A 21,146-nucleotide genomic window follows, 5' to 3' on the forward strand; every position below is an offset into this window, starting at 1 on the left:
GGGCCGGGCCGAGAAACCTTTTCAAAAATTTTTTAGGACTGGCTAGCGCCATCATATATATGTATACTTACTACTTAGTTGATTAAACTTGTACACGTATAGTAATCAGCTGTAGACGCCATATTTTGTGGTCTGCACACAGACTCATTTATTATCTTTTATTATTTATTTTTACTAATTAATAGAATATAATTTTTTTTTTAAACCAAAACGCAAATGCCATTTAGTCAAAATTCCCACTACAAAATGGCGTATATAGCTGGCTCGATCTTTTCACTTTTAAATTCAATTTATTGAATAAACCGTGTCTCTAGATTAGAATATTGATTTTTTTAGATTCTAGCTTCCATTTATTTAGTGACATAGTATCATTTAAAACTTAATTCCCTTTTTTAATCTCTTAAAATGGACACATATTAAAAAAAAAACTATGATATTGATTATTTTAAAAAATATTATTTCTTTATTTACTACTCTACAGGTATTGCCAGATATATGCAAAAAATAATTATTTATCATCTGTTGAAGTAATTATTTCACCTTTCCTACAAATAAATCATCTATCCTTTATCTCAGAAACGAAAGCCAGAATTTTATTTATAGTTCTTATGATCACCCGCAAGCAATATCACTAGTCCATTTTATCCCGTCCCCTTTCTCTAAAAAGAAACGAAATAATATTGGGATTGGCCTTTTTTAAGGATGTTTTCATTCTTAAGATCATACAGAGCTAGCCCATAACATACCACCAGGGGGAGTGAAGTGAAACATATCTTCATAATTTACTCATTTTATTTATACAAATAAATGAATGAATGATAATATAACGTAATTGAAAGAAAATAAAAAAACCTATAAAATGTGTATACTATAAATTTATAACGTTGAAGAAAGCTTTATTTCATCTATCCTTTTTTTTAAAAAACAAAAATGTTAGATACATTAAGCTAGCATTTTTTTTATTATTATACTTTTATTTTATTTTTTTTACGCACGAATAAAAAAAAAAACTTATTTTATTTTTTTTTATCTTTCCGAAAAATAGTAAAAATAAAAATTACGAAAAATAAAATAATAAATTTACAAACGCGGACATTTTGAATATAAATTCTATTTGTTTATGTTTGATTAATTTTTTTTTTCGATTATCCAATCAAATTATATTTTCTTTATTTTTTAATGATTTTCTCGGTATCCTATTTTTGTAATAAATTTTTAAAATTATATACGAGTACTGCTCATTTGAATTCCTTCTCTTCAACGTGATCAGCTAAAACGCTTCTTCCTAATCTTTCTAACGATGGCGAAACGTGAAATGCGAGTGTAAAGGGGTTTCTTAAAAAATGAATTTCTACGATCGCAACGCGGAGAGCCTAACCAATGGGATTGCAGCAGCGAGTAACCCATATAGTATCGCATCATCCCTAACTCCGGCTGCGCCGACAAGTGACCACCAACCTGCTCATAATGGGCATAACGAGATGGGAGATATACTCGAAGCCATTTTCCAGCAAGGAGGCTGGGTGGGCCACAAAGTGCTAGCCCGCAATAACGGTAATTTCGGAAATACTGCGGCCATATCTTCCCATTTCCTCCCCGGCACCATAAAGGCCTTTTCTGAGAGCATTATAAGCGTGGAATGCGACCAAGATACACATGCATATGCGATGAATGGTGACGATACTGAGGGGAAAAAGAGAGTCATTGCCCTGACATACGATTACTCTCACGTCAATAGTCTAGATCTTTACAACTCGGTCGATCTAGTGAGCGATCAGACGCCATCTATAATCGAGCTTTTATCTCTAATACAATCCGGGAAAGGTAGGGTATGCTGCGCGATATCCGCTCCCCTTCGACCTACCCATACCTTCGCAGAAGGAAATCTAATAGCCTTCGACGGAAACACGCTATCCTTCTTGGTTCGCATAGATTCGCTGGATGTTTGGTGCAAACGCAATAGTCTCCGACTCATCAAATGGCCCTGGCACGAGGAACTCTTTTATTATTCGAATCGCATCATCACACCCTTCGCTACTTGTTCTGCTTCGGAAAGCAACGTTCCTTCTAGTTCCACTTTATTGACAATTGAAGAGCCAATACTCGATAATTTAAATAACATGGATAGAAAAGAAATCACGAATAATGATTGTAATCATGATAATCTTGCAACTACCAAGATCATCGATAATGTAGATGGTAGAGAAGAAGCGGTGAACACGCGCGAAGTGACTCCTCAGCCGCCTTACACAAAAGGCGACATTGTGGTCACTGCCCAAGGGGTGCGTAAAAAGTTTAACGGTAAACAATGGCGCCGACTATGTTCTCGCTCCGATTGTTCCAAGGAATCCCAAAGACGGGGTTTTTGCTCGCGCCATTTGAGCGGTGGTAATAGCAATTCTAACAACCCCTCGTCTTATTCTTCTCACTCTTCCTTATCTTCTCCCTTTACCCTATCCAACCTTTCTTCCTCCCTATCCTCCACCCCTTTGTTTTCGTTCCGCACGGATTCGAACCACTCCTCCAATTACTCGTTTTCGCAACAAGTTCAGCACCACTCGGGAGATGGCTATCATCATTTGATCGTGGGTCATACCCATTTCAACCAGAACAGCCAAAACGCTTTATTCCCATCACCCACCCCGCAGAATTCATCGGATTTAGCTCTTAAGGACAGCAGCAGCAGTAAAGAGCTATTTCGTATCCGGTTCGACAACAAATCGATAACGACTTTGGATACCGGTGGAACTGTTCATAACGGGGATCCGATCATTTTTGAGGCAAACATTGCGTCTAGCGTTGAGAACTTTAGATCGGTAGCCTCTATAAATATTGGTGGCGGAACTTCTACCGCTAAATTAACTGACTCGACAGAGCCCTTGGACGATAGTTTAGCTGTCATCGCCACCACCACTAACCACCTTTCATCTTCTCAAACTATGCCTAATAACGAAATGACTGATCGTAGCAGCCACCTTTCCCGATTCAAATATCACGCAAGAATCATTGGTTACTTCCTCAAAATGCGACATCCTAGATTGCAATAATACTTACGTGGACTGTAATTTTGTAGAACCCGCTTTTGGTGTTTGCGAAAAAGAGGTTGCCGATATGCTGGTATCCCTATCCAACTCTAGTTCCAAACGCGATACTAATTTGAACGATTTCCTCATGTCTAGTGACGATAGCCTCACCCGTAAAGGTTTAAAAAACAATTTTTTATATTTTTTATCCATTTTTTTTTAAAAATAAATATTTTCCAAGTGAATACGCAAACCGACCTCAACCATAAACCCGCAATGGTCATCATGTGATATCTTTAGGATGGGTATGGGTAGGGGGGGGGGGTAAGCTTTAGATCCCTCATCCGATCTATAGTGTTCCCGCCCTTATGAATCAATTTTTTTAAAATTTGACCCTAATCAAAAAACCACCATTTTTAAAAAAAAAAATTCTATCGACAGGACTGGACGTGTCTGTGCAAAATTCTTCAACGACAAATTTGAAATATCGAATATTTCCAAAGTTTGTCCCGAGAGTTTCGGGTTTTTAAGTATGCCCCGGTTTAGTTCCGGTTTTGTATTTGATCCGGTTTCGGTCTTCGATTTGACTCGATTATACGAATTCCAGTTCCAAACTATTACTTTCGATTTATTTTTAATTATTATTCAATTTCTTTTTTGTTCTGAAATACCGATTTATAAAAAATAAATTTGAATGAAAATACTTCTATTTTAAAAAAACAACTAAAAAGAAGAAAAGAAAATAAAAACGAAATTCGAAGGCTCGCTTAGTAAATAATTTGTAGATCGTAAAAAAATAATAAGATATTAAAAAGTAATTATTCAGTATTTAATTTTATTATATTCCTAAATAAACGAGTAAATATTGTAATTTTTACTTCAAAATAGAGAAGAAAAAAAATAAAGAATGCAATAAATATAGAAAAGAAAGAAATAAAAAAAAGAAAGAAAACGGTATACACCTAATTTCTGTATAATATTAATAATTGACATCTCATCCTCTTATTCTTCTCACTCTTCCTTATCTTCTCCCTTTACTTTATCCAGCCCAGTTGTGGGGATTTAATAATAATAAGCGCTTATTAGGTTAAATCTTATTTGCAAATATTTTTGAAAAATATATCAATTATCGTGCCATCCTCTGTGGAATCATAATGTATCACATGGTTTTTGTGGTCTAAAATCAAAAAAAAAAAATTAAATTGTACTCATTTTTCATACCAGTTTTTATAAATTATATTACCTACCTTTCTTTTATAAAAAGGCTTCTGCCAAATGATTCTTAAATCATATAAAATCTCGCAATTTCAGAGAGCGTAGACGTTTTAAATATTCATTAAAAATTTTGGTGACAAAAGAATGAATACCAATAGGAATTGTCATATATACTATATATTATATATATATATATATGATAATTTAATAATCGTAAATCTAACTTTGAAATTAAATATTAATTGGATTTAGCAAAGCGACCATAGTTTACGTTTATTCGCGTATTAATCACATTTAATATTAGACAATTCGGATTACGATCTTATGGTAAGTGGTTGACAGCTTACTTTAAATATATTAGAACAAATTTCTAGATATGGGGGGGGGGAATTGCCTACTTTGTGCCATTCAACTTCGAGTCTTAAGTCTATAGAATATAAGTGCGATCATAGCCAGGGATGACAACCATAACGAGGTTTAGGTTCAGATAATAACGGTTCAGACTTGGTATAATGATATCAGTTCCGCCCGAATCTTTAAGAACAGGACTCATTTGCTTACAAATTTATTAGAATTATGTATAGAGAAAACCCCATTTTTTTAAAAAAATTTCACTGTTAGCACTAAAATTAACTCATACATGAGGCAACTGACCCTTATCTTATTATTATTGCGAATACAAATTTAACTAATTTAATAAATTTTTAACAAAGATTATTTATTTTATATAATTATTTTTCTTTAAAAAAAATACTATCAAGTCTTATCAATTAAAATATTTTCAAGATTATCTTCTGTTAAATTAATATTTATAAGGAAAAAGAATAAATTTTATGATAATATTTAAAACAGTTAAGATATCATAAGGGTTCATAGACCTAAGGTTGTCGAAATTTGTAACAATTCAGCTTTAGTTTGGGTTCTGTATATTTCGGATTGGATCCCTGATTATTGCCTTATATCGCGAAACACCTATCGAGGTATTTGTTTAAGATTTTATATTCTCTCACTGCCAAAACTAAATGGAGAAAAGCAAGATGGCGCTTGCTATATATGCGCTTGCGCCACATTTATAAAAAATAAATTTTCTCCTTGCGTAATAATCGTTATACTTACCACTTAATTGTATGTATAAGGATGACTAATAATTTTATCGTTTCTTCGATTGCTTCTTATTTTATTTAGCGCACGTAAATTTTTATAATGGTAAAATATAATGATAAAAAAAAGGAATTTTTTACGTTATTTTTTTTTGTTGTTGATCCAATTTTTAAATTTCCTGAATGATTGCTTAGGGGGCTCCGAAAAATGAAACATGAATCTGTTAAAATTTCCCCTTTTGATTACGCGAAGCGAATTCTTATCATTATAATTTTGTGGCGAAAAAAGATACATGATACTACTTTACCCTTTTTTTTTCCTAAAAGAAAGAAAGAGCAGACTTAAGAAAATATTTTTCTGAAAACGTTCAAAAGGTTTGGCTCTGTTTTATTTTTTGATGCCTTTCGTTTAGAACTCTCGTCCCTATTTCCTGAAAATTTTAAGGGATTCTAATTATTAGAATACTGGTTCTTAGGATTTTATTTTTCGAAACTGATTAAATCCAATGTGATCTTTGAATTATAGCTACGAATTCTTTTTAAAAAAAATTGCACGATATTCCGTCCTCTACCGCCCTTAAAAATCCATAAACTTTTTTTTGAATAAGTAACGCATGGGTGATACTTTTATTGTATCTGTGAATTCCCGGGAACGATTAGCTCTCACCTTTCTAGTTACCTAGAATTAGTGTTGTAAAACGGCTCGATTTGAGCCGATTTTTTAAAAAAGACCGCTAACTCAATATTTTATATGCAAAAATATTACGCAAACATGAAGATTTTGCTCATAGGTGGTATAAAGGTTCGTACATCTTATTAGCGAATTTAAAATATTTTTATAGCCAAAATATTGAGTTAGCCATTAAAAATAGGCGCGTGCTCAATGTATAATAGTTGTATAGTATGCGCACGCGCAAAAGCACGTTTTTCACTTAAGATTTCCTCGATAATAAAAAATGTGATACGATCGAAATAACCAATGCTTTTAATCTATAATATTTACATTTAAATAAAAATAATCATTTTCGACGAGCATCTGTGACTTAATCGGATGAGGGCGTGTACCTCAATCCGGTAGTTCTGGGTTCGAATCCAGCAAAGAACCATGTTTTTTTCTGAATCCAACTAGGTAATCGGGGGGGGGGGGGAGGTGATATATAGTCGATCAAAATTAACCACGTGATTCCATTTATTTATATAATTAAAATATAGGCTTGGTCTGGCCCTGCCGTGTTTTTAATAAATCTTTCTAAAAACCAGGTTTTTGGATGCGGATCAGCTGGTCTCTGAGAAGTATCTGTTTGTAAAATAAAATAAAAAAATTGGTGGAGGCAAATAGAATTTGCGTGCGTTTTCTTCTTTTTTTTTTAAAAAAATATTTTTCCAATTAAATATAAACAACGTGGTTGATAAAATATTATATTATATTTTTTAAAGCCTTAATCTATAAGGCAAACAAAATTACATATAATTTTTAAAAATGAAAATTTTTTATCAATTAGGTTCGAAGTTGGTATATTTTATTTATTGTTTAAAAAGTATGCGTAATTTTTGTTCGCGGCATTTTAGACGTGTTTATCTTCGTCTCATGAAACATCCCCCCTCTTTTTCGAATCGGATACTTAATATTCGATTCATTTTAAGCGAATATGTGGCGTGATCGATTTTCGAATTATTCGGAAGGAATAATATTCAAACTATTTGATTCGATTTTCGAATTAGTCGAATACTAAATAAAATTCAGCGTGAAAATTTGATTTTTTGTAAACAAAACAAAATTTCTAAAAAGGTAAATATTTGCCCTACCTAATAATAATATAATATTAATAATTTGTTTTGAAAATGGTTGCCTTACATTTAGGTTAGGGTTCAGTTTTAACCGGTCCCTGAATAATTTAAAAAATGGTTATTCAGCCAGGTTCATAGTATTTTTATCCCGGCCCGAAAAATAGTTTACACAGGTTACCGAGCCTGTAGCCTCGTCCGTCCATGCAGATCTTAGGTGCCCAAAACAGTTGGAAGTTTTGAGCAAAAAATCTTTGAAGACCACATAATGGATGATTTTTTTTAACATTTAAAGTGGCGAACCGTCCTTCTAAAAAAATAGGATTTGGGTTCAGTGAAAAATCTCTGAACCAGGTTCATAGAATACCCAGGCTGAACCGAATATTTAGAAACCAAATACTTTAAATCGCCATTATTAACTATAAAAATTGAAAATAAATATAATATGTTTAAAAATAAATTCGGGCCTGGCCTGAAAATATAAAACACGGGCAGTTATTTTAGAAATAATTCTAACCACATCCAATTTCCTTAATTTGTTTGTTCCTCGAGGAAAATGAGAGGAAAACAAAACGCTCTAGGTAGAATAGGGAATTTTTTTGTTTTTCCTTTCTATCGGAAATGAAGATTTATAATTTTAAAAAATAAACAATATGGTAGACAAAATTTAATATTTATTTTGCCGATAATTATATTTCGGATTAACTAAAAGGAAATTTTTTTTGAAAAATCGGTATCCGCTAAGTTCCAGTTCAGTTAGAGCGAAAAAAAACAATGCTTAGCGCATAACTCATATAATCATATTTGTAAAATATAAGAGAAAAAATGTCATCAAGCTGCTTCCTAGCATTGTTTTTTTTAGAATTCTTGATAGAATGCGTATTATAAATAAACCATTACCCATCACACTGTAAAAATCACTCCATCATTTTGAAAAAAAATTTTAGCCAAAATGGAGTGCTCTAGCTACTTTTTCAAATAGAATGGCTATATTTCAGATATCAAAAATTAAGACACAAATAATTTGTCTCAAAATTTTTCTCGAAAAACAAAATTTTTTCTTCTTTTTTATAAGAAATATTTGTTTTTTTTTTAAAAAAAAAATTGCCATCGTAAAAGAGGCCAAAATGTGAAAAATAAGAAATTGGTTATATTTTTTTTTTCATCCTCATTTTTATGTACTGTGGTATGGTAATGGCTATGGTATGTGGTATTATTTTATTAGTCATTAATATTATTATACACTGATCAATGGACATATAATAATACCTAGACTAACGATACATTCATTAAAAGTGTACATCGATGAAAAACAGCTGGGGACGTTATTTTGATCACCCATATCATTATTAAAAAAAATCTTAAACGAGAGGACCGATATATTCCTGGGTCTGACGCAAACTTTATTAAAGAATTGCCCGATCATCGAGGAGATAATAAGGAAGCGAGTTATCAATTTAATAATAGTTTTAACATGAGAATATGGGGTACCAAAATGGCGGATCCAGCCGATTCGCATTTCAACGACGCTTCCAAATGCATTATTATGAATGCATCGTCGGTCTAGTTATTATTATATGTCATTGATACTGATACACTACTATACCAATATTATTATAATTAAAATTTGTACTATTCGAAAGTATAATCTGATTCATTATGATGTTTATGAGGAATATAGATTACAATTTGTTTTTATCAGGGATGTGAACTCGAACCCGGATTCAAGAATTTTAAATTTCATTAGATGGAAATTTTGATAACAGGAACTTAATTGAAACCGATTTCCTAAGAGGGGTCAGAGCTTGTTCCAGGTCCATTTTACCCCGGGTTTAATGAGTTGTCCTAAAGATCGGTCTCTGTTTGTTCTGTGGTTTCAAAATTCCCAACCAAACAATTTTAAATTTCCCGAATCCAGGTTGGGGTTCACCCCTGGTTTTTAAGAACCCATTTTAAAATTTTAACAAAAAAAATATACCACTAATTGGAACAAACGTGAATCAGCTAGAAATTCTAATAAAATTTTAGGAAATGGTACTTAATTTTAACTCCTAAAAATAATTTATATTTTTTTTTCTCGCCATAAATAAGGGTTTAAGAATTAATGTTAATCTATTTCCTTGCGTACATACTATAAGTATACAATCATAGAGTTTTTAACAAAATTATATATAAAGTAGAATCAATTATAATTAGATTTTCTTACCGAATTTATAAATAGGATTTATGAAGTTACCAGAGCAAATTTAAAAACATTAAATTTATCTTTCGCAAAAAAGCAGACGATTCTCTAAAAAAAAATATATTTATTTATAAATATTAAATTTATCAACTCAATATTTTAGAATCAACACCGTGGTTCAATATTTTACCAGTCTACGATTCAAACAACTCGACCTTATCGTACATTAAACCATACGCCGCACACCTTAAAGAGATGAAAAGTATGCATCCATCTTGAAATTAGTTGAATATAATCTTACTTTAAATCCACAAAATTATACAAAACCTAAATTACATTTTAAGAATGCTGAATATAAATTCTCCTAACGCTCTGGGCAAAAATATCAAATTATTTCAAAAAAAAATTAAGATAATTCTAATTATCCCATATAGCCTATAGCATATCATACCTTGTTTCGGCCTATGCCCTCTCATAATGAATAGAGATATAACTCCCTATGCTAAATCAGTCTTTAGGCCGAAATCTATAGCCATAGACGGTAATAACCTTAGCCTACATCAGATCCTGGGGCCTAGTTTCGGTAAAATTCAACTGCCCTAACTTATCAGCTTGATTTTAACGACTGGGCACCGACTAGTTATTTTAAAATGGCGGCCCACTCATTTTGGAGGAAATTTAATTTGTAAAAATTTATCTCGACTTGAGACTTGAATACCAAAATTCAAAGTTCATTACTTGAGTCATAACTTTAAATCCTCAGAATGAATCTGGTCATTTAACCCTGCCCGTTAATCACCGATTTTCCGACTGGTGGTAGCCATCTCATATAGTATAGACCGAACCTTCGCACAAATCTGCTCTTTAGTATAGTGCGATGTGTGAAGGAATTCGCGTCCAATGTCTTTCTGCTAGGGGTATTTTTATCCAGTACCTTTCTGCCCTGATTATTAACTTTTTTTGATATCGACCACAAAATGGATAAAAATGCACATCAATTTATTCTTTATAATAAATTGAAATAATATTACAATTAAAAGAATCGGATTGCAAATCAGTAAATCTTTCATCGACATTGGAGGAACCGCTGAACGCTACCGAATGCTGCGATGACGAAGACGACGTTTTTATGTGCGATGAAGTACCGCTCATAGATTTCAGTAAATATATTTACCTTTTTTTTTTATCTATCACAAAGAATGATTTTTATGAAACTAATCTCGCCAAATCTTTTACAGATAGAAAGGACCATTTTAATTAAAAAATTGAATAGCTACTCAAATATCCCTTCACAAAAAGTTTGAAATTATAAAATAAACAAATTTTTTTTTTTCCTATTTTGTATCCCGTTTTTTTTATTTATTTCCTGAGTGATTATTGCACTTCTCAAGGCGCCATCCAATAAATATCGTTTGGATATGATTTAAAGATGATTTGTGATATGTTTTAATATTTATTTATAATTTATCGCGTCTAATTAAAAATTTATTTATTTCGATATATACATAGATTTAAAATATAAATAAACTATATATATTAATTATAAGATTCTTGATGTGGGATAATTGACGTTTATAATTGGGTTTTTCAAAATACACAATATTAAAAAAAAAATTTTTCGCTACAGATGCATCATCCAAAATTTTATTGCCAAAAATTAAGAGCAAATCCTTTTCCGAGATTCCTACGATCCATACTTCTAAATCACCAAAGGTCATATCACCACGTATCGACAAATGTCTCACCACTTTTCCTCCCCTCAAAAAATCGAAATCTGAAAATATTTTTTTGTCACCACAGGTTTTTATTACCCTTTCCTTTAAATACAAATTTTACTTGTACACATTTTTAAAATGAAGAGATTTTCTCAAAGTTTAGGTTGAAATTTAGCGGAGAAAGAAATTGGGAAGGATTTTATCGGATAGAAATTATTTTTATATAATAAAGGTGTTAGATTCTTTTAGAAAGAATCATCGTAAAAATTATAATGAAAAAGTGACGATTAGATTTGAAATTATAATGCGCTTTATTTATCTCTAGGATTAGTGATGCGGTTCCCTTATTTTAATAATTAACACACAATCTTACATTGTTTTTCGAATATATATATATTATTTTTTTTATCGCAGACCAAAGAGCATCTTCATAAATGGCCTTATCAATTAGATATCAAGCACGATGACCCACTAGGCCCGATAAAGCCAGTTCCATTCTACCCTGATCTTGCCAATCCTTCTACATTAACCAAACCTCCTGGAGTGGAAATTGGCCAATTTCCCGATATCGATAACCTCTTAATAAAGCAACGTATCAGGAGACCCATGAACGCATTCATGATATTCAGCAAAAGGCACAGACCTCTAGTCCATCAAAGGCATCCCAACAAGGATAACAGAGCCGTTTCTAAGATACTCGGGGAATGGTGGTACGTATTAGAACCTGGGCAAAAAAAATTGTATCACGATTTGGCTTCACAAGTAATAAATATTAGAGAAAATGGATACCGGATTTACTATCAATTTTTTTTAGTGGCACTGATAACTCTCAGTGTCCACGCGCGCTAAATATTTATTAAAATTATTTGATTTAGACTACGTCTAAGTATATCTTTTTAACATGGGATAGAAGGTTAAATTGTTTCGTTCTAAAAAAAAATATAGTAGGAACCGGGCCCCATTTTAAAATTTCCACGAATCGCGAGCTAATAATCTAATGTTGTGTAATTCATTTTCGAGGGAGGATTTATTTATTGAATCTTAACGGAAATGAAGGTTAAAGAGGCCCATTACAAGACCTACCCTGATTGGAAATGGTGCAATAAGGAACGTAAGAAGTCCTCCAATTCCAATACCAACCAGTCAGAAATTTCGCAAGACAACCACGCGATACCCGTTACGCGTGACAATGACAATACCTTAAAAAGTAAACCGCCTTTAAAAATGATCTTGTTTGGCTTACGACAGGAAAAAAAAATATTAGATGTTTTATGTGAATGCTTTGGGATAAAATTTGAATTTTGATGAATATCATATAATTATGTTTTTTTTACTTGAGTAATCTTTCCATATTTTGACCAATTCCTTCTACATGCCACAAAATAATATTATTTTTTATTTAGAAAATGATATCACGATGCCACATGTCGATCCTAAGGATGTTCGTATTGATTTGAAATGCTGCGAAGAGGTGATTGACAGTGATCCCGAAATTGTGACAGAATCCAATAATAACGATATAATCTCTAAATCATTTCCCAAGAGCACTTTTAAGTAAAATATGTCTTTTAATTTTTAAAAAAAGGATAAAATAAGCATAGAATTTTTATGCCTTAATCTCATTTCATTTATGTAATTTTAAAGTCCCATCAATACCTCAACTTCGGCTCAAAATTTGGCTGACAAAACTCAGTCCAAACTTGCCAACAACCTTTCTTCAAACTTAGTCAATATTTTACCGAAATCGGATGAAAGGAATGTCTTCACCCACCATCATAATTCTAAAAACCAAAATGGCTGCAATAAATTGATTAACCAAAACATTGCTTCATCTACCCAAAATCAAAATTTTTTCGATCAAATATGTAAGTCACAAATTGAACATGTTGGTCAGACGAAAGAATTCGAATCCGCTAATGTAGTCGTTGAGAACGGCATCGTTCCTTCTCTCAAGCTCATACCATCTAGTCGGGACTTAGCAAACCCAATTTCGGGCCACGGTAATAATAATACGAATACGAAGAATGTTTGCAATATTGGCAATACTAGCTCTTACAACACCTTAACCTTCCCTATCCTAGTGCTGAAAAATGGTTCCAACACTCATTCTGGCCCCTCGGAACTTATCAACAAAGCTTCTTCCAAATTAGCACTCTTAGTAGCCGCTCATCAAAACAATATGTTAAAACCCGGTGTTAGTAACACAGTTAATTCTCAAAATATTTTGAACGGTTGCAACTACTTGAATAAACAAATATCCGATCCGCTGGACGAAAATAACACCAATTTCTCCAAAATTGTATTCCTGACAAACGTGCCATCGACTCACGATAATTACAATATCAACAATTTGCCCGCCATAAATCAGAGTTTTAAGAATCATCATTTTTTTGGAGACCTAAAGAAAATATCATCATCCGCTCCTACAACTAAGGCCATTACTCTTTCATCACCCGCTTTTTCATTCCACGCTTCCTCCGCCCCTGTAAACGTTAAATTAGATTTTGGCGCCTATTCAACTAATCCTGAAAATTTATACGGCAGTAATCTTGTTAACTATAGCGTCACGCCTATTAACTATCTCTCAAGCAACACCGTTTCATTGATGAAAGATAACAGAGATTTGTGTAACAAAGACACCCTGGCAAGGGCCCTTCGTAATTACAACGATATAGGCGCTTCGCTATTGAATAGCCGCATGTTGTCGAACAATAAAACGTTGGCGACCCCGACAATCCAGACAAACAAAAAAAACGTTCCATATCTATATCCGGATTTTAATGCCTTATCTTTCAGCTTTCCTCTCGGAATCAACAACCTCGCTTGCAGAGATATGTTGGCCAGTAAAACTTACAGTTCCGCCGATCAGTCTATAGATGCGAGTGGAAATTTAGGTAGCGGTTCTGATAACCAGCATCACCCTTTATTCTACTCAAATTGGCACGATTACCAAAATGTAAAAAACGGCGCCTTGAACCAAAATGTGAGGCAACAAACGGGGTTCAAAGCTGATTATTCTAGCGACTGCAGTAATTTAGTCAATTATATTCCTAAAAGTCGCCCATCAGCGCACGATAAAACTCAATTTGGATTGATTAAATCGTTGCTACCCCAGACTCACGACTTGAACCACATCAGGACCAGTTTGAGGTCGAAAAACGTCTTGACCTTCAACGAGGGTAGTGCGATCCCCCACCCGGCCCCAATCATGGCGTCAAATTTCTTGGGGCTAAATATGCCACGCCAGGACAAAGAATACTCCTTGTTGAATAAAGCGAGCGCATGTGATTACGTCAATTGTGTTTTGAGCTCCCCAGCTAGCCACGTCAGTAATTTTAACTTGCCATCAAATTCCTCCAATGAACCAAATAAACACTCATTGCCAAACCTGGGTTATATACCGAATACCCCCATAACGAATCCAATCGTATACTATCCATTAAACGCTTTGCCTAACACCGCGAGTATATTATTTTTTGAAATAATAGTTTTTAGAGTTGAGACCTCAGATAATAGCTATTCGAATCAATTGTTTATTTTGATGCCATTGAATTAAGCATTTATATCGCCACTTATCGCGCATGCGTTTTTAAAATAATGAGGAAAAATGATCGACAATTTATGTAGATTTCGAGGAATTTTGCATAATTAGGGGCACAACAAAAAGGATTTTTACTAAATATTCTATTTTTATAAATTTCATTTAGGTCGCAATTCATCTTCTTACTTTAACCCACATATGTTCAAACCTTTGAAGTAATAAAAAAAAATATCTTATCTTACCGTTAATCCAATTAATATATTAAGTAACGAAAGAAAAGAAAGAAATAAATAAATAAAAAAGAAAGAAAGAAAGATATTTAAAAAAATGAGAGAGATTGATATAATGCCAATTACATTATAATTTTTCATGGAACACAGATTCTTGCCTATAAGCACTGATTATGCAAACTCGTTTATCGCAACCTTGAACCACCAATCTCCCTGTCCGAAGCCACCAGATACTTGCCCTAATGTCATTAATCAAAGTTTATTTTATTAATCATTTGCTACTACGAATTATGAGTTACATGTGACGTGAAAGATCGTATATACTTATAGATATAGTATCCGTTACTATGCCATTTTAGGGGAAAATTGGTTTTATATTCGAAAGAAAGAAAAATTTCTATTAAAAATTTATTAAATAAATCCTAAAATGTGTTATTAATATTGTCCGAATTATATATGTTTTAAAATACTAACCCATACGATTTCTAAAGATTGTGTTTTATAAAAGGTACCCCGATCTCCGATTCGTTTCCCCCCATAGGGATCCCTCTCCTTACTTCTCTGCCCGTCACGACAGTGATACCTTCTTCCAAGGACGACCCGGAACCAAAAAGCTTCACAATTTTCAATCCACCCTTGAATTCCAGTATGATCGTTTCGAGTCATATCTCGTCCTCATCTTATGGCACGTGAGACCCCTTCTTTTCATTCATATACCTCAGCCGTAGATTGGGAATGGCTATAGTCGCTTTGTATTAAGTTATGGCTTATAAAGAAAAATGACTACGGCTATTAGCTTTAGTCATAAAAATGGCTGATTGTCAATTCAAATCACTAGGACTACAATGATAAGGCTTATATTCCAGCTTTTAGATTTTATCGGGTTCTGATTTCGGTTCTAACCTTTGTTTGAAAAAAATCAACTTTTCACGAATGTTCTTATTTAAATTGGCGGATTTCCTAAATTGACTAATTCGTATCCTCCATGGGACGCGAGCTGATCAAGAGTTCAGTTAATAACAGTGGAAATGTCTTTTTTTGCAAGTTTCTTCTCTAAATATATCTTTTGACGAAAGCAAATTTTTTTTAAAAAAAGCTTAAATAAATGAAAAAAAGGAATTTTAAATAACTAAAATGGTAAATTAAAATTAAAATCCAAAAGAAAATAAATACAACTTCTTCTTAAACGCACCTCTGAGAGAGACAAACGGGCGAAGAGACGGAAATACCTTGGCTTCCTCTAAATATACGACGAGTGTTGTTAAAGTCTTAGTTAAGCTTTTGGCATAAAAAATTGAATTAAAACTCTAAGTTGAGCTTCGTCTTAAAATGATTGCGATGAACTCTTTACAGAACGCGGTAGTTGTATCAACTGACCTTTTTTTTAGAATTTGTATCTGTATCTGCTTCGATACATTTAAAAAAATATGGTTATTAATACAAGTATCCCTTATTATTTAATGTTAATTAATTAACGATTAAAGTGTACTTGATCAAGTGAATTTTGAAGAGAGACTAGCTGCACTTCCCGAATTCATTCCGCAAATGCAAGAAAAACCCGCGGAGTTATTGCCAGCCAGTCCAGCACTTCTTTTAGGGAGTTATCGTAAAAAGCGGAAGCTTTCAAGTATTTCTACCATATCTTCTTATATGGCTAATAGTAAGAAAAAGAAAAAGAAAGAAAGAGAAAATGGAAGAAATAATAAATAAAAGAAAAGAAATTTTTTATTTATAACTGAATTTTCTTAAATATTAATTTTTTTTAGTGTCGCTTCATCAAGAAATCTTGGAGTATTGCAGTTTGGCCACCCCTACCAAGCTTGTTCAATCTCCTTTCACCCAGCCTATTCCCACGTGCGATCATTCCATCGAAATCAAGAACAACGACAGATTATTTGTAAACGATTATCCTCGGTTCTCCTCTTATAATTTGAGCAAAAATAAGGTGACTACAACCCCTAAAAATCGTAACGTCCCAGTCCATGGTAATTACTCGATGACCGATCAAAAGCTAGAGTCTCCGGGTTTAAATTCTAGCAGCGAAAGTACCGATACACTGTTTTTCGGCAACAATTTTTGCTTGGATCTTTTGGCCAACGCCGCTATCATCTCTAGCCACCACAGCTGCAAAAGTAAATCAGGAATTGCATTTTTCGAAGTTTGCCACCCACACTAAAAAGAGTTCTGGTGCCGGTTCTAAAAACATTTCCCCATTAAAAAAATTTATTTATTCCGCGCAGAGTTACTTACAATATGTATCTAAATACATTCGAAAAATATCGTTTAATAACTCTGGTTTCATGTCCTAAAAAATTTTTCCAAAAAACTCTTTTAGTTACGTCTTAGATTTGATGGGGTTTTGGTTTCTATTCCTAAACTGTTAAAAATTCCCCAAAAAATTAAAACATTAAATAATTTTATTATGGATTTACTTGGTCACACACTGTGTACTTTTGCAAATACAAAGTGTACTGTTCCTATGCATTATGTAAAGATTACAGCTACATATTTACGTATATAGTGTTGTTAGAACAGGTGATTTCGATCCTTCAATAAAAAAAATTAAGGTTTTCCGGTTTCTTCAAATTTTAAGAAAAGGTTTCGCTTCCAAACTGGGAAAAGAAGATGTTTAGATTACATTATACTTTGTTAGCTATAATTAACTTCCTTTTAATAATCATTTTTTAAATGAAGGTAGTGTGCCTATGTGTCTAATTACCACTATCTCCAGCCAAGGTATGTGTACTACTCCCGTGACATCCAGTTTGCTTAATCCTCCTAATAGTAGTTCTATCAGACAGACCCTGGACAAGAGGAGGATCCTAGTTATGCAATTGTTCAGCGAACACAGCCTCTTCCCTTCCAGCAAAGCTGTCAACGAATTCCAAGCTCTTCACAAGGACATATTTCCAAACAAAATGTGCCTGACTCTGAAGATTAGAGAGGTTTTGGAGTGCTCTTAATATTATAATTTTTATGATGGTTAGGTCCTGGAATAGTCAAAAAATCATAATAAAAAAAAATTGGGAATTTTGTTTTTTTTTGCTTTTAAAATAAACTTTTGATTTATTATTATGTTTTTAAAAAATGAGAATGACATGTTTTCTATTCTAGATATATTTTAGTCTATTATCATCCATCACATGCTCCATTTATATTATCAATGTTATTAATATATATTGTATTCCATATCGAATTAGCCGAAGATTCAATCCTATCTTCTTCGATTTTTTTTTATATAAATTTGTATGATAGTAGTATACAAGTTAGCGTTAATGTGTTTTTTCCGGCAATATGTTATTTTTACAACTTTTAAATCATTTTCTGAGCTCGATTTAATAAATTTGTAAATGGATTTTACCAGATTTATTTATTCTATCATGTTTAAGAATACCAACTCTATAAGTTTCAGACAATTTTGCTGTTAACCTTTGAGTCATTTATAATTTATATAAAATATATATGGAAAATCGAATATAAATTTGATTAAGTTTAAAAGTTCGTGGAAATTTTATCTGAAATCCATAGGGTAGATATTCCAAATATAACGGCACATACATTTTCAGTAAAAATCAGAATTTCGAAATTTTTAAAAAACTCGCTCAAAAAATGATTTGAAGTTGAAAAAATAACACATTTATACCTACCAACATACGAATTTTTTAAAAAAATTGATGGGGGGTCGGGTTGAGAATCGACTTTTTTTTTGGTTGATTTAATATGGAATACAAAATACAACATGTATAATATGATCTGGAAAAGAAAAATTAAGCTGAGTTTTCGTGATATTCCAAATTCAGTTTCGCGTAGATGTACCGGAAACCAAGGAGGCTTAGTTAGATAATCTTGAATGTCCAGAGCTAACAGTTGCTTTAAAGAGTAAGTTCTCTTTTTGGTAATTTATTCTAGCTACTTTGAAGAATATCAGGGCCTCATCCGAATTCCGAATATTGTTGTAAGTAAAGGCAGGAATGGTTCTTGCACATTACCCCTCTGTTTTGTTTTGTATATCCATATTAAACCTTGGGAAAGGTGATCTACACCAGAAGATGCTTCATAAAAGACCCGATAGGTTGGCTCAAGGGTTCCCGTTAAATCACGGAGAGGGACGAAATTGGGAACAAAGATTATATTTCCTCCTTTTTTAGAGATTTTTTTAAAAAAAACTTAATTTAAATAGATGTGTTTACTTCCCTAACATCTATTAATATCAATTTCAAATTTACTTTAAAATTTTTCTAAGAGATATAAGCGAGATTTCCAATTTTTCGCTATTTCGATTAGTGTTGTTAAACGGCTCGTTTTGAGCCGATTTTTAAAAACGGCTAACTCCATATTTTAGCCAGAATAATATTGCCTAAGCCTCAAGATTTCTATAATATTTGTATAGATCTTTGTTCCTTCTATGAGCTAAATCTTCAGGCATAGGGAATATTTTTCTGAATGAAGTATTGAGTTCGCCGTTTTTAAAAATCTGCTCAAAACGAGCCGTTTAACAACACTAATTTCGATCCTGCTATTTACCGGCTCAAGAGGCCATCTCCCCATTTTCCAAGGAATAATAGTGATTTTATGTTGGGCGTTTTATTTCCGTTATATCGATTAGAGGGCTCCAAAGTCCATGGGATGTGCCCCAAATTTTGTATTTGCATGAGATTGTCTGGTTTAAGCATTCTGAGATTTTAGGGCATCGGAGGTACTTTTATAGCAGTACCGTCACGTGATTAAGTTATAAATAAAAATTAGGTTATTGAAGACTCAATTTTAGTCACAGATTTTGTATATGAAGAAAAATAGTTAAACAGATTTTCGTTTTTGAATTTAAAATAATATTTTCGGTTTTCTTGATTTTTTTTCTCATTATTTTGTTTCCGGTCCAAGGTGGTTCAAGTCCTAATAATAATAGCTACAATAAAGATTCAATATTTTCGTCCATCGAATTAACCATTTAGTTTTATTTTAAAAATATTTATTTAAGTCCTCCTAACGAATATCCGCTATTCGAATCGGATTCGGATAGTAAAATATTCGATTTATTCGTTATATTATAAAAAATAAATTTGCTTATTTTTTTTACCAACTTTCTTTCTAACAAAATTAAAATTGCGAAAAAAAATAAATAAATAAGGTGAGACAAAAATTGATGTCACAAAGTCCCAACAGCCCCCATCTGCCAATCATCAATACGAACAGCCCTACCGTCAATTGCCACAATAAATCAACTCCCGTCATAGCACCCGATACAGATAACACGCTGAATAACTACATGTTTTTGCCCTTAACCTTACCTTCAAAAAATAACTCCTTCGCGCCCCTCATAAATTCTACCGCACCAATGGTCACCGCTAAAATTTCTTTTAACGGTCAGGGTATAAACGGAACTTACCGTAATAATAGTAAGAAGGATGTTATTGATTCGAACATCCTTCCCGACACTTCAACGCGAAAACCTGTCGAAAATGAAGCGAATTTTAACGCTTCCTCCATTCTAAAATTGAACAGGCCACCACCCGATAGGGTGGCTCTCAAGGCTGCGAGGAATAATAAGAAAACCAAACCTTGAGACGCTTTACAAATATAAAAAATATTGTATTATTTTAAAAAAAAAATTAGATCTCCTGTTCCTTTACAACCCTTAAGGTTCGAAAATGCTATGAATTCTTTGGTTTTGATTTTAATATGTTTTTCGTGATTGATTTACTATTTCTAAATCGAAATTATAGAAGAACAAAAATGTGAAAACAAGTGCTTTTTATTTCAAAACAGTCCACTTTTTTTTAATAATCTTAATGCGTATAACATTAGGTTTGTTCCTAGCAATAGTTATTTCAATTACTTATTCCCCCATATAACTAGTGAAATTTATGAATAGGTCAAATAACACTTGTGTATTCTTTTCCTCTTTATTTTTGAAATTTATCCTCCTTTATATTAAATATATATATCTTAAAAAAAGATTGTTACTAGTGCTAAATTAGGAAAAATTATTTTTATTTTTTTTTTAAAATGAAATTTTTATATTTTTTTGAAATATATATTTATTTTTTTTTTAAAAAAAAGAAGAATTTAAAATGAAATGAAAAAATTATAATAATTTCGCAATCATTTGATATTTTTTTAAATTGATTATTTTATTATACGTAAAAAAAAAAGATTTTATTATTTTTTTGTACATTATTTTTTTATATAACATTAAGCATTATTATATACTTATAAAATTATATTCTTATGACATGTAAAATTACAAGACTGATGTTTCATTCAATTTTAAATAAATGCGTGTTAAATGCAAATCAGCTGGTGCCAGCTGTTGTGCTTCGATACGCGTTTTAATGGAGGAATCGTCATTCTAGAT

The 21,146-nt window shown here is 32.4% G+C and overlaps 1 protein-coding gene across 1 annotated transcript; it reads left to right on the forward strand.

The window, feature by feature from the left end:
- Nucleotides 1–1,343: 1,343 nt before the first annotated feature.
- On the forward strand, nt 1,344–20,764 carry LOC135929799 (uncharacterized). Its single transcript, XM_065466521.1, has 16 exons — nt 1,344–2,889; nt 2,969–3,202; nt 9,469–9,567; nt 10,346–10,465; nt 10,933–11,105; nt 11,435–11,782; nt 12,077–12,227; nt 12,424–12,574; nt 12,665–14,484; nt 14,728–14,776; nt 14,942–15,048; nt 15,300–15,480; nt 16,276–16,418; nt 16,558–16,923; nt 17,486–17,736; nt 19,920–20,764. The coding sequence occupies exons 1-16, from the start codon at nt 1,344–1,346 to the stop codon at nt 20,352–20,354; spliced, it is 6,174 nt and encodes a 2,057-aa protein (XP_065322593.1). The 3' UTR covers nt 20,355–20,764.
- The last annotated feature ends 382 nt before the right edge of the window (nt 20,765–21,146 follow it).

This window comes from Gordionus sp. m RMFG-2023, chromosome 5, assembly GCF_954871325.1.
Source record: "Gordionus sp. m RMFG-2023 chromosome 5, tfGorSpeb1-WG-v2, whole genome shotgun sequence".
Taxonomy (NCBI): domain Eukaryota; kingdom Metazoa; phylum Nematomorpha; class Gordioida; order Chordodea; family Parachordodidae; genus Gordionus; species Gordionus sp. m RMFG-2023.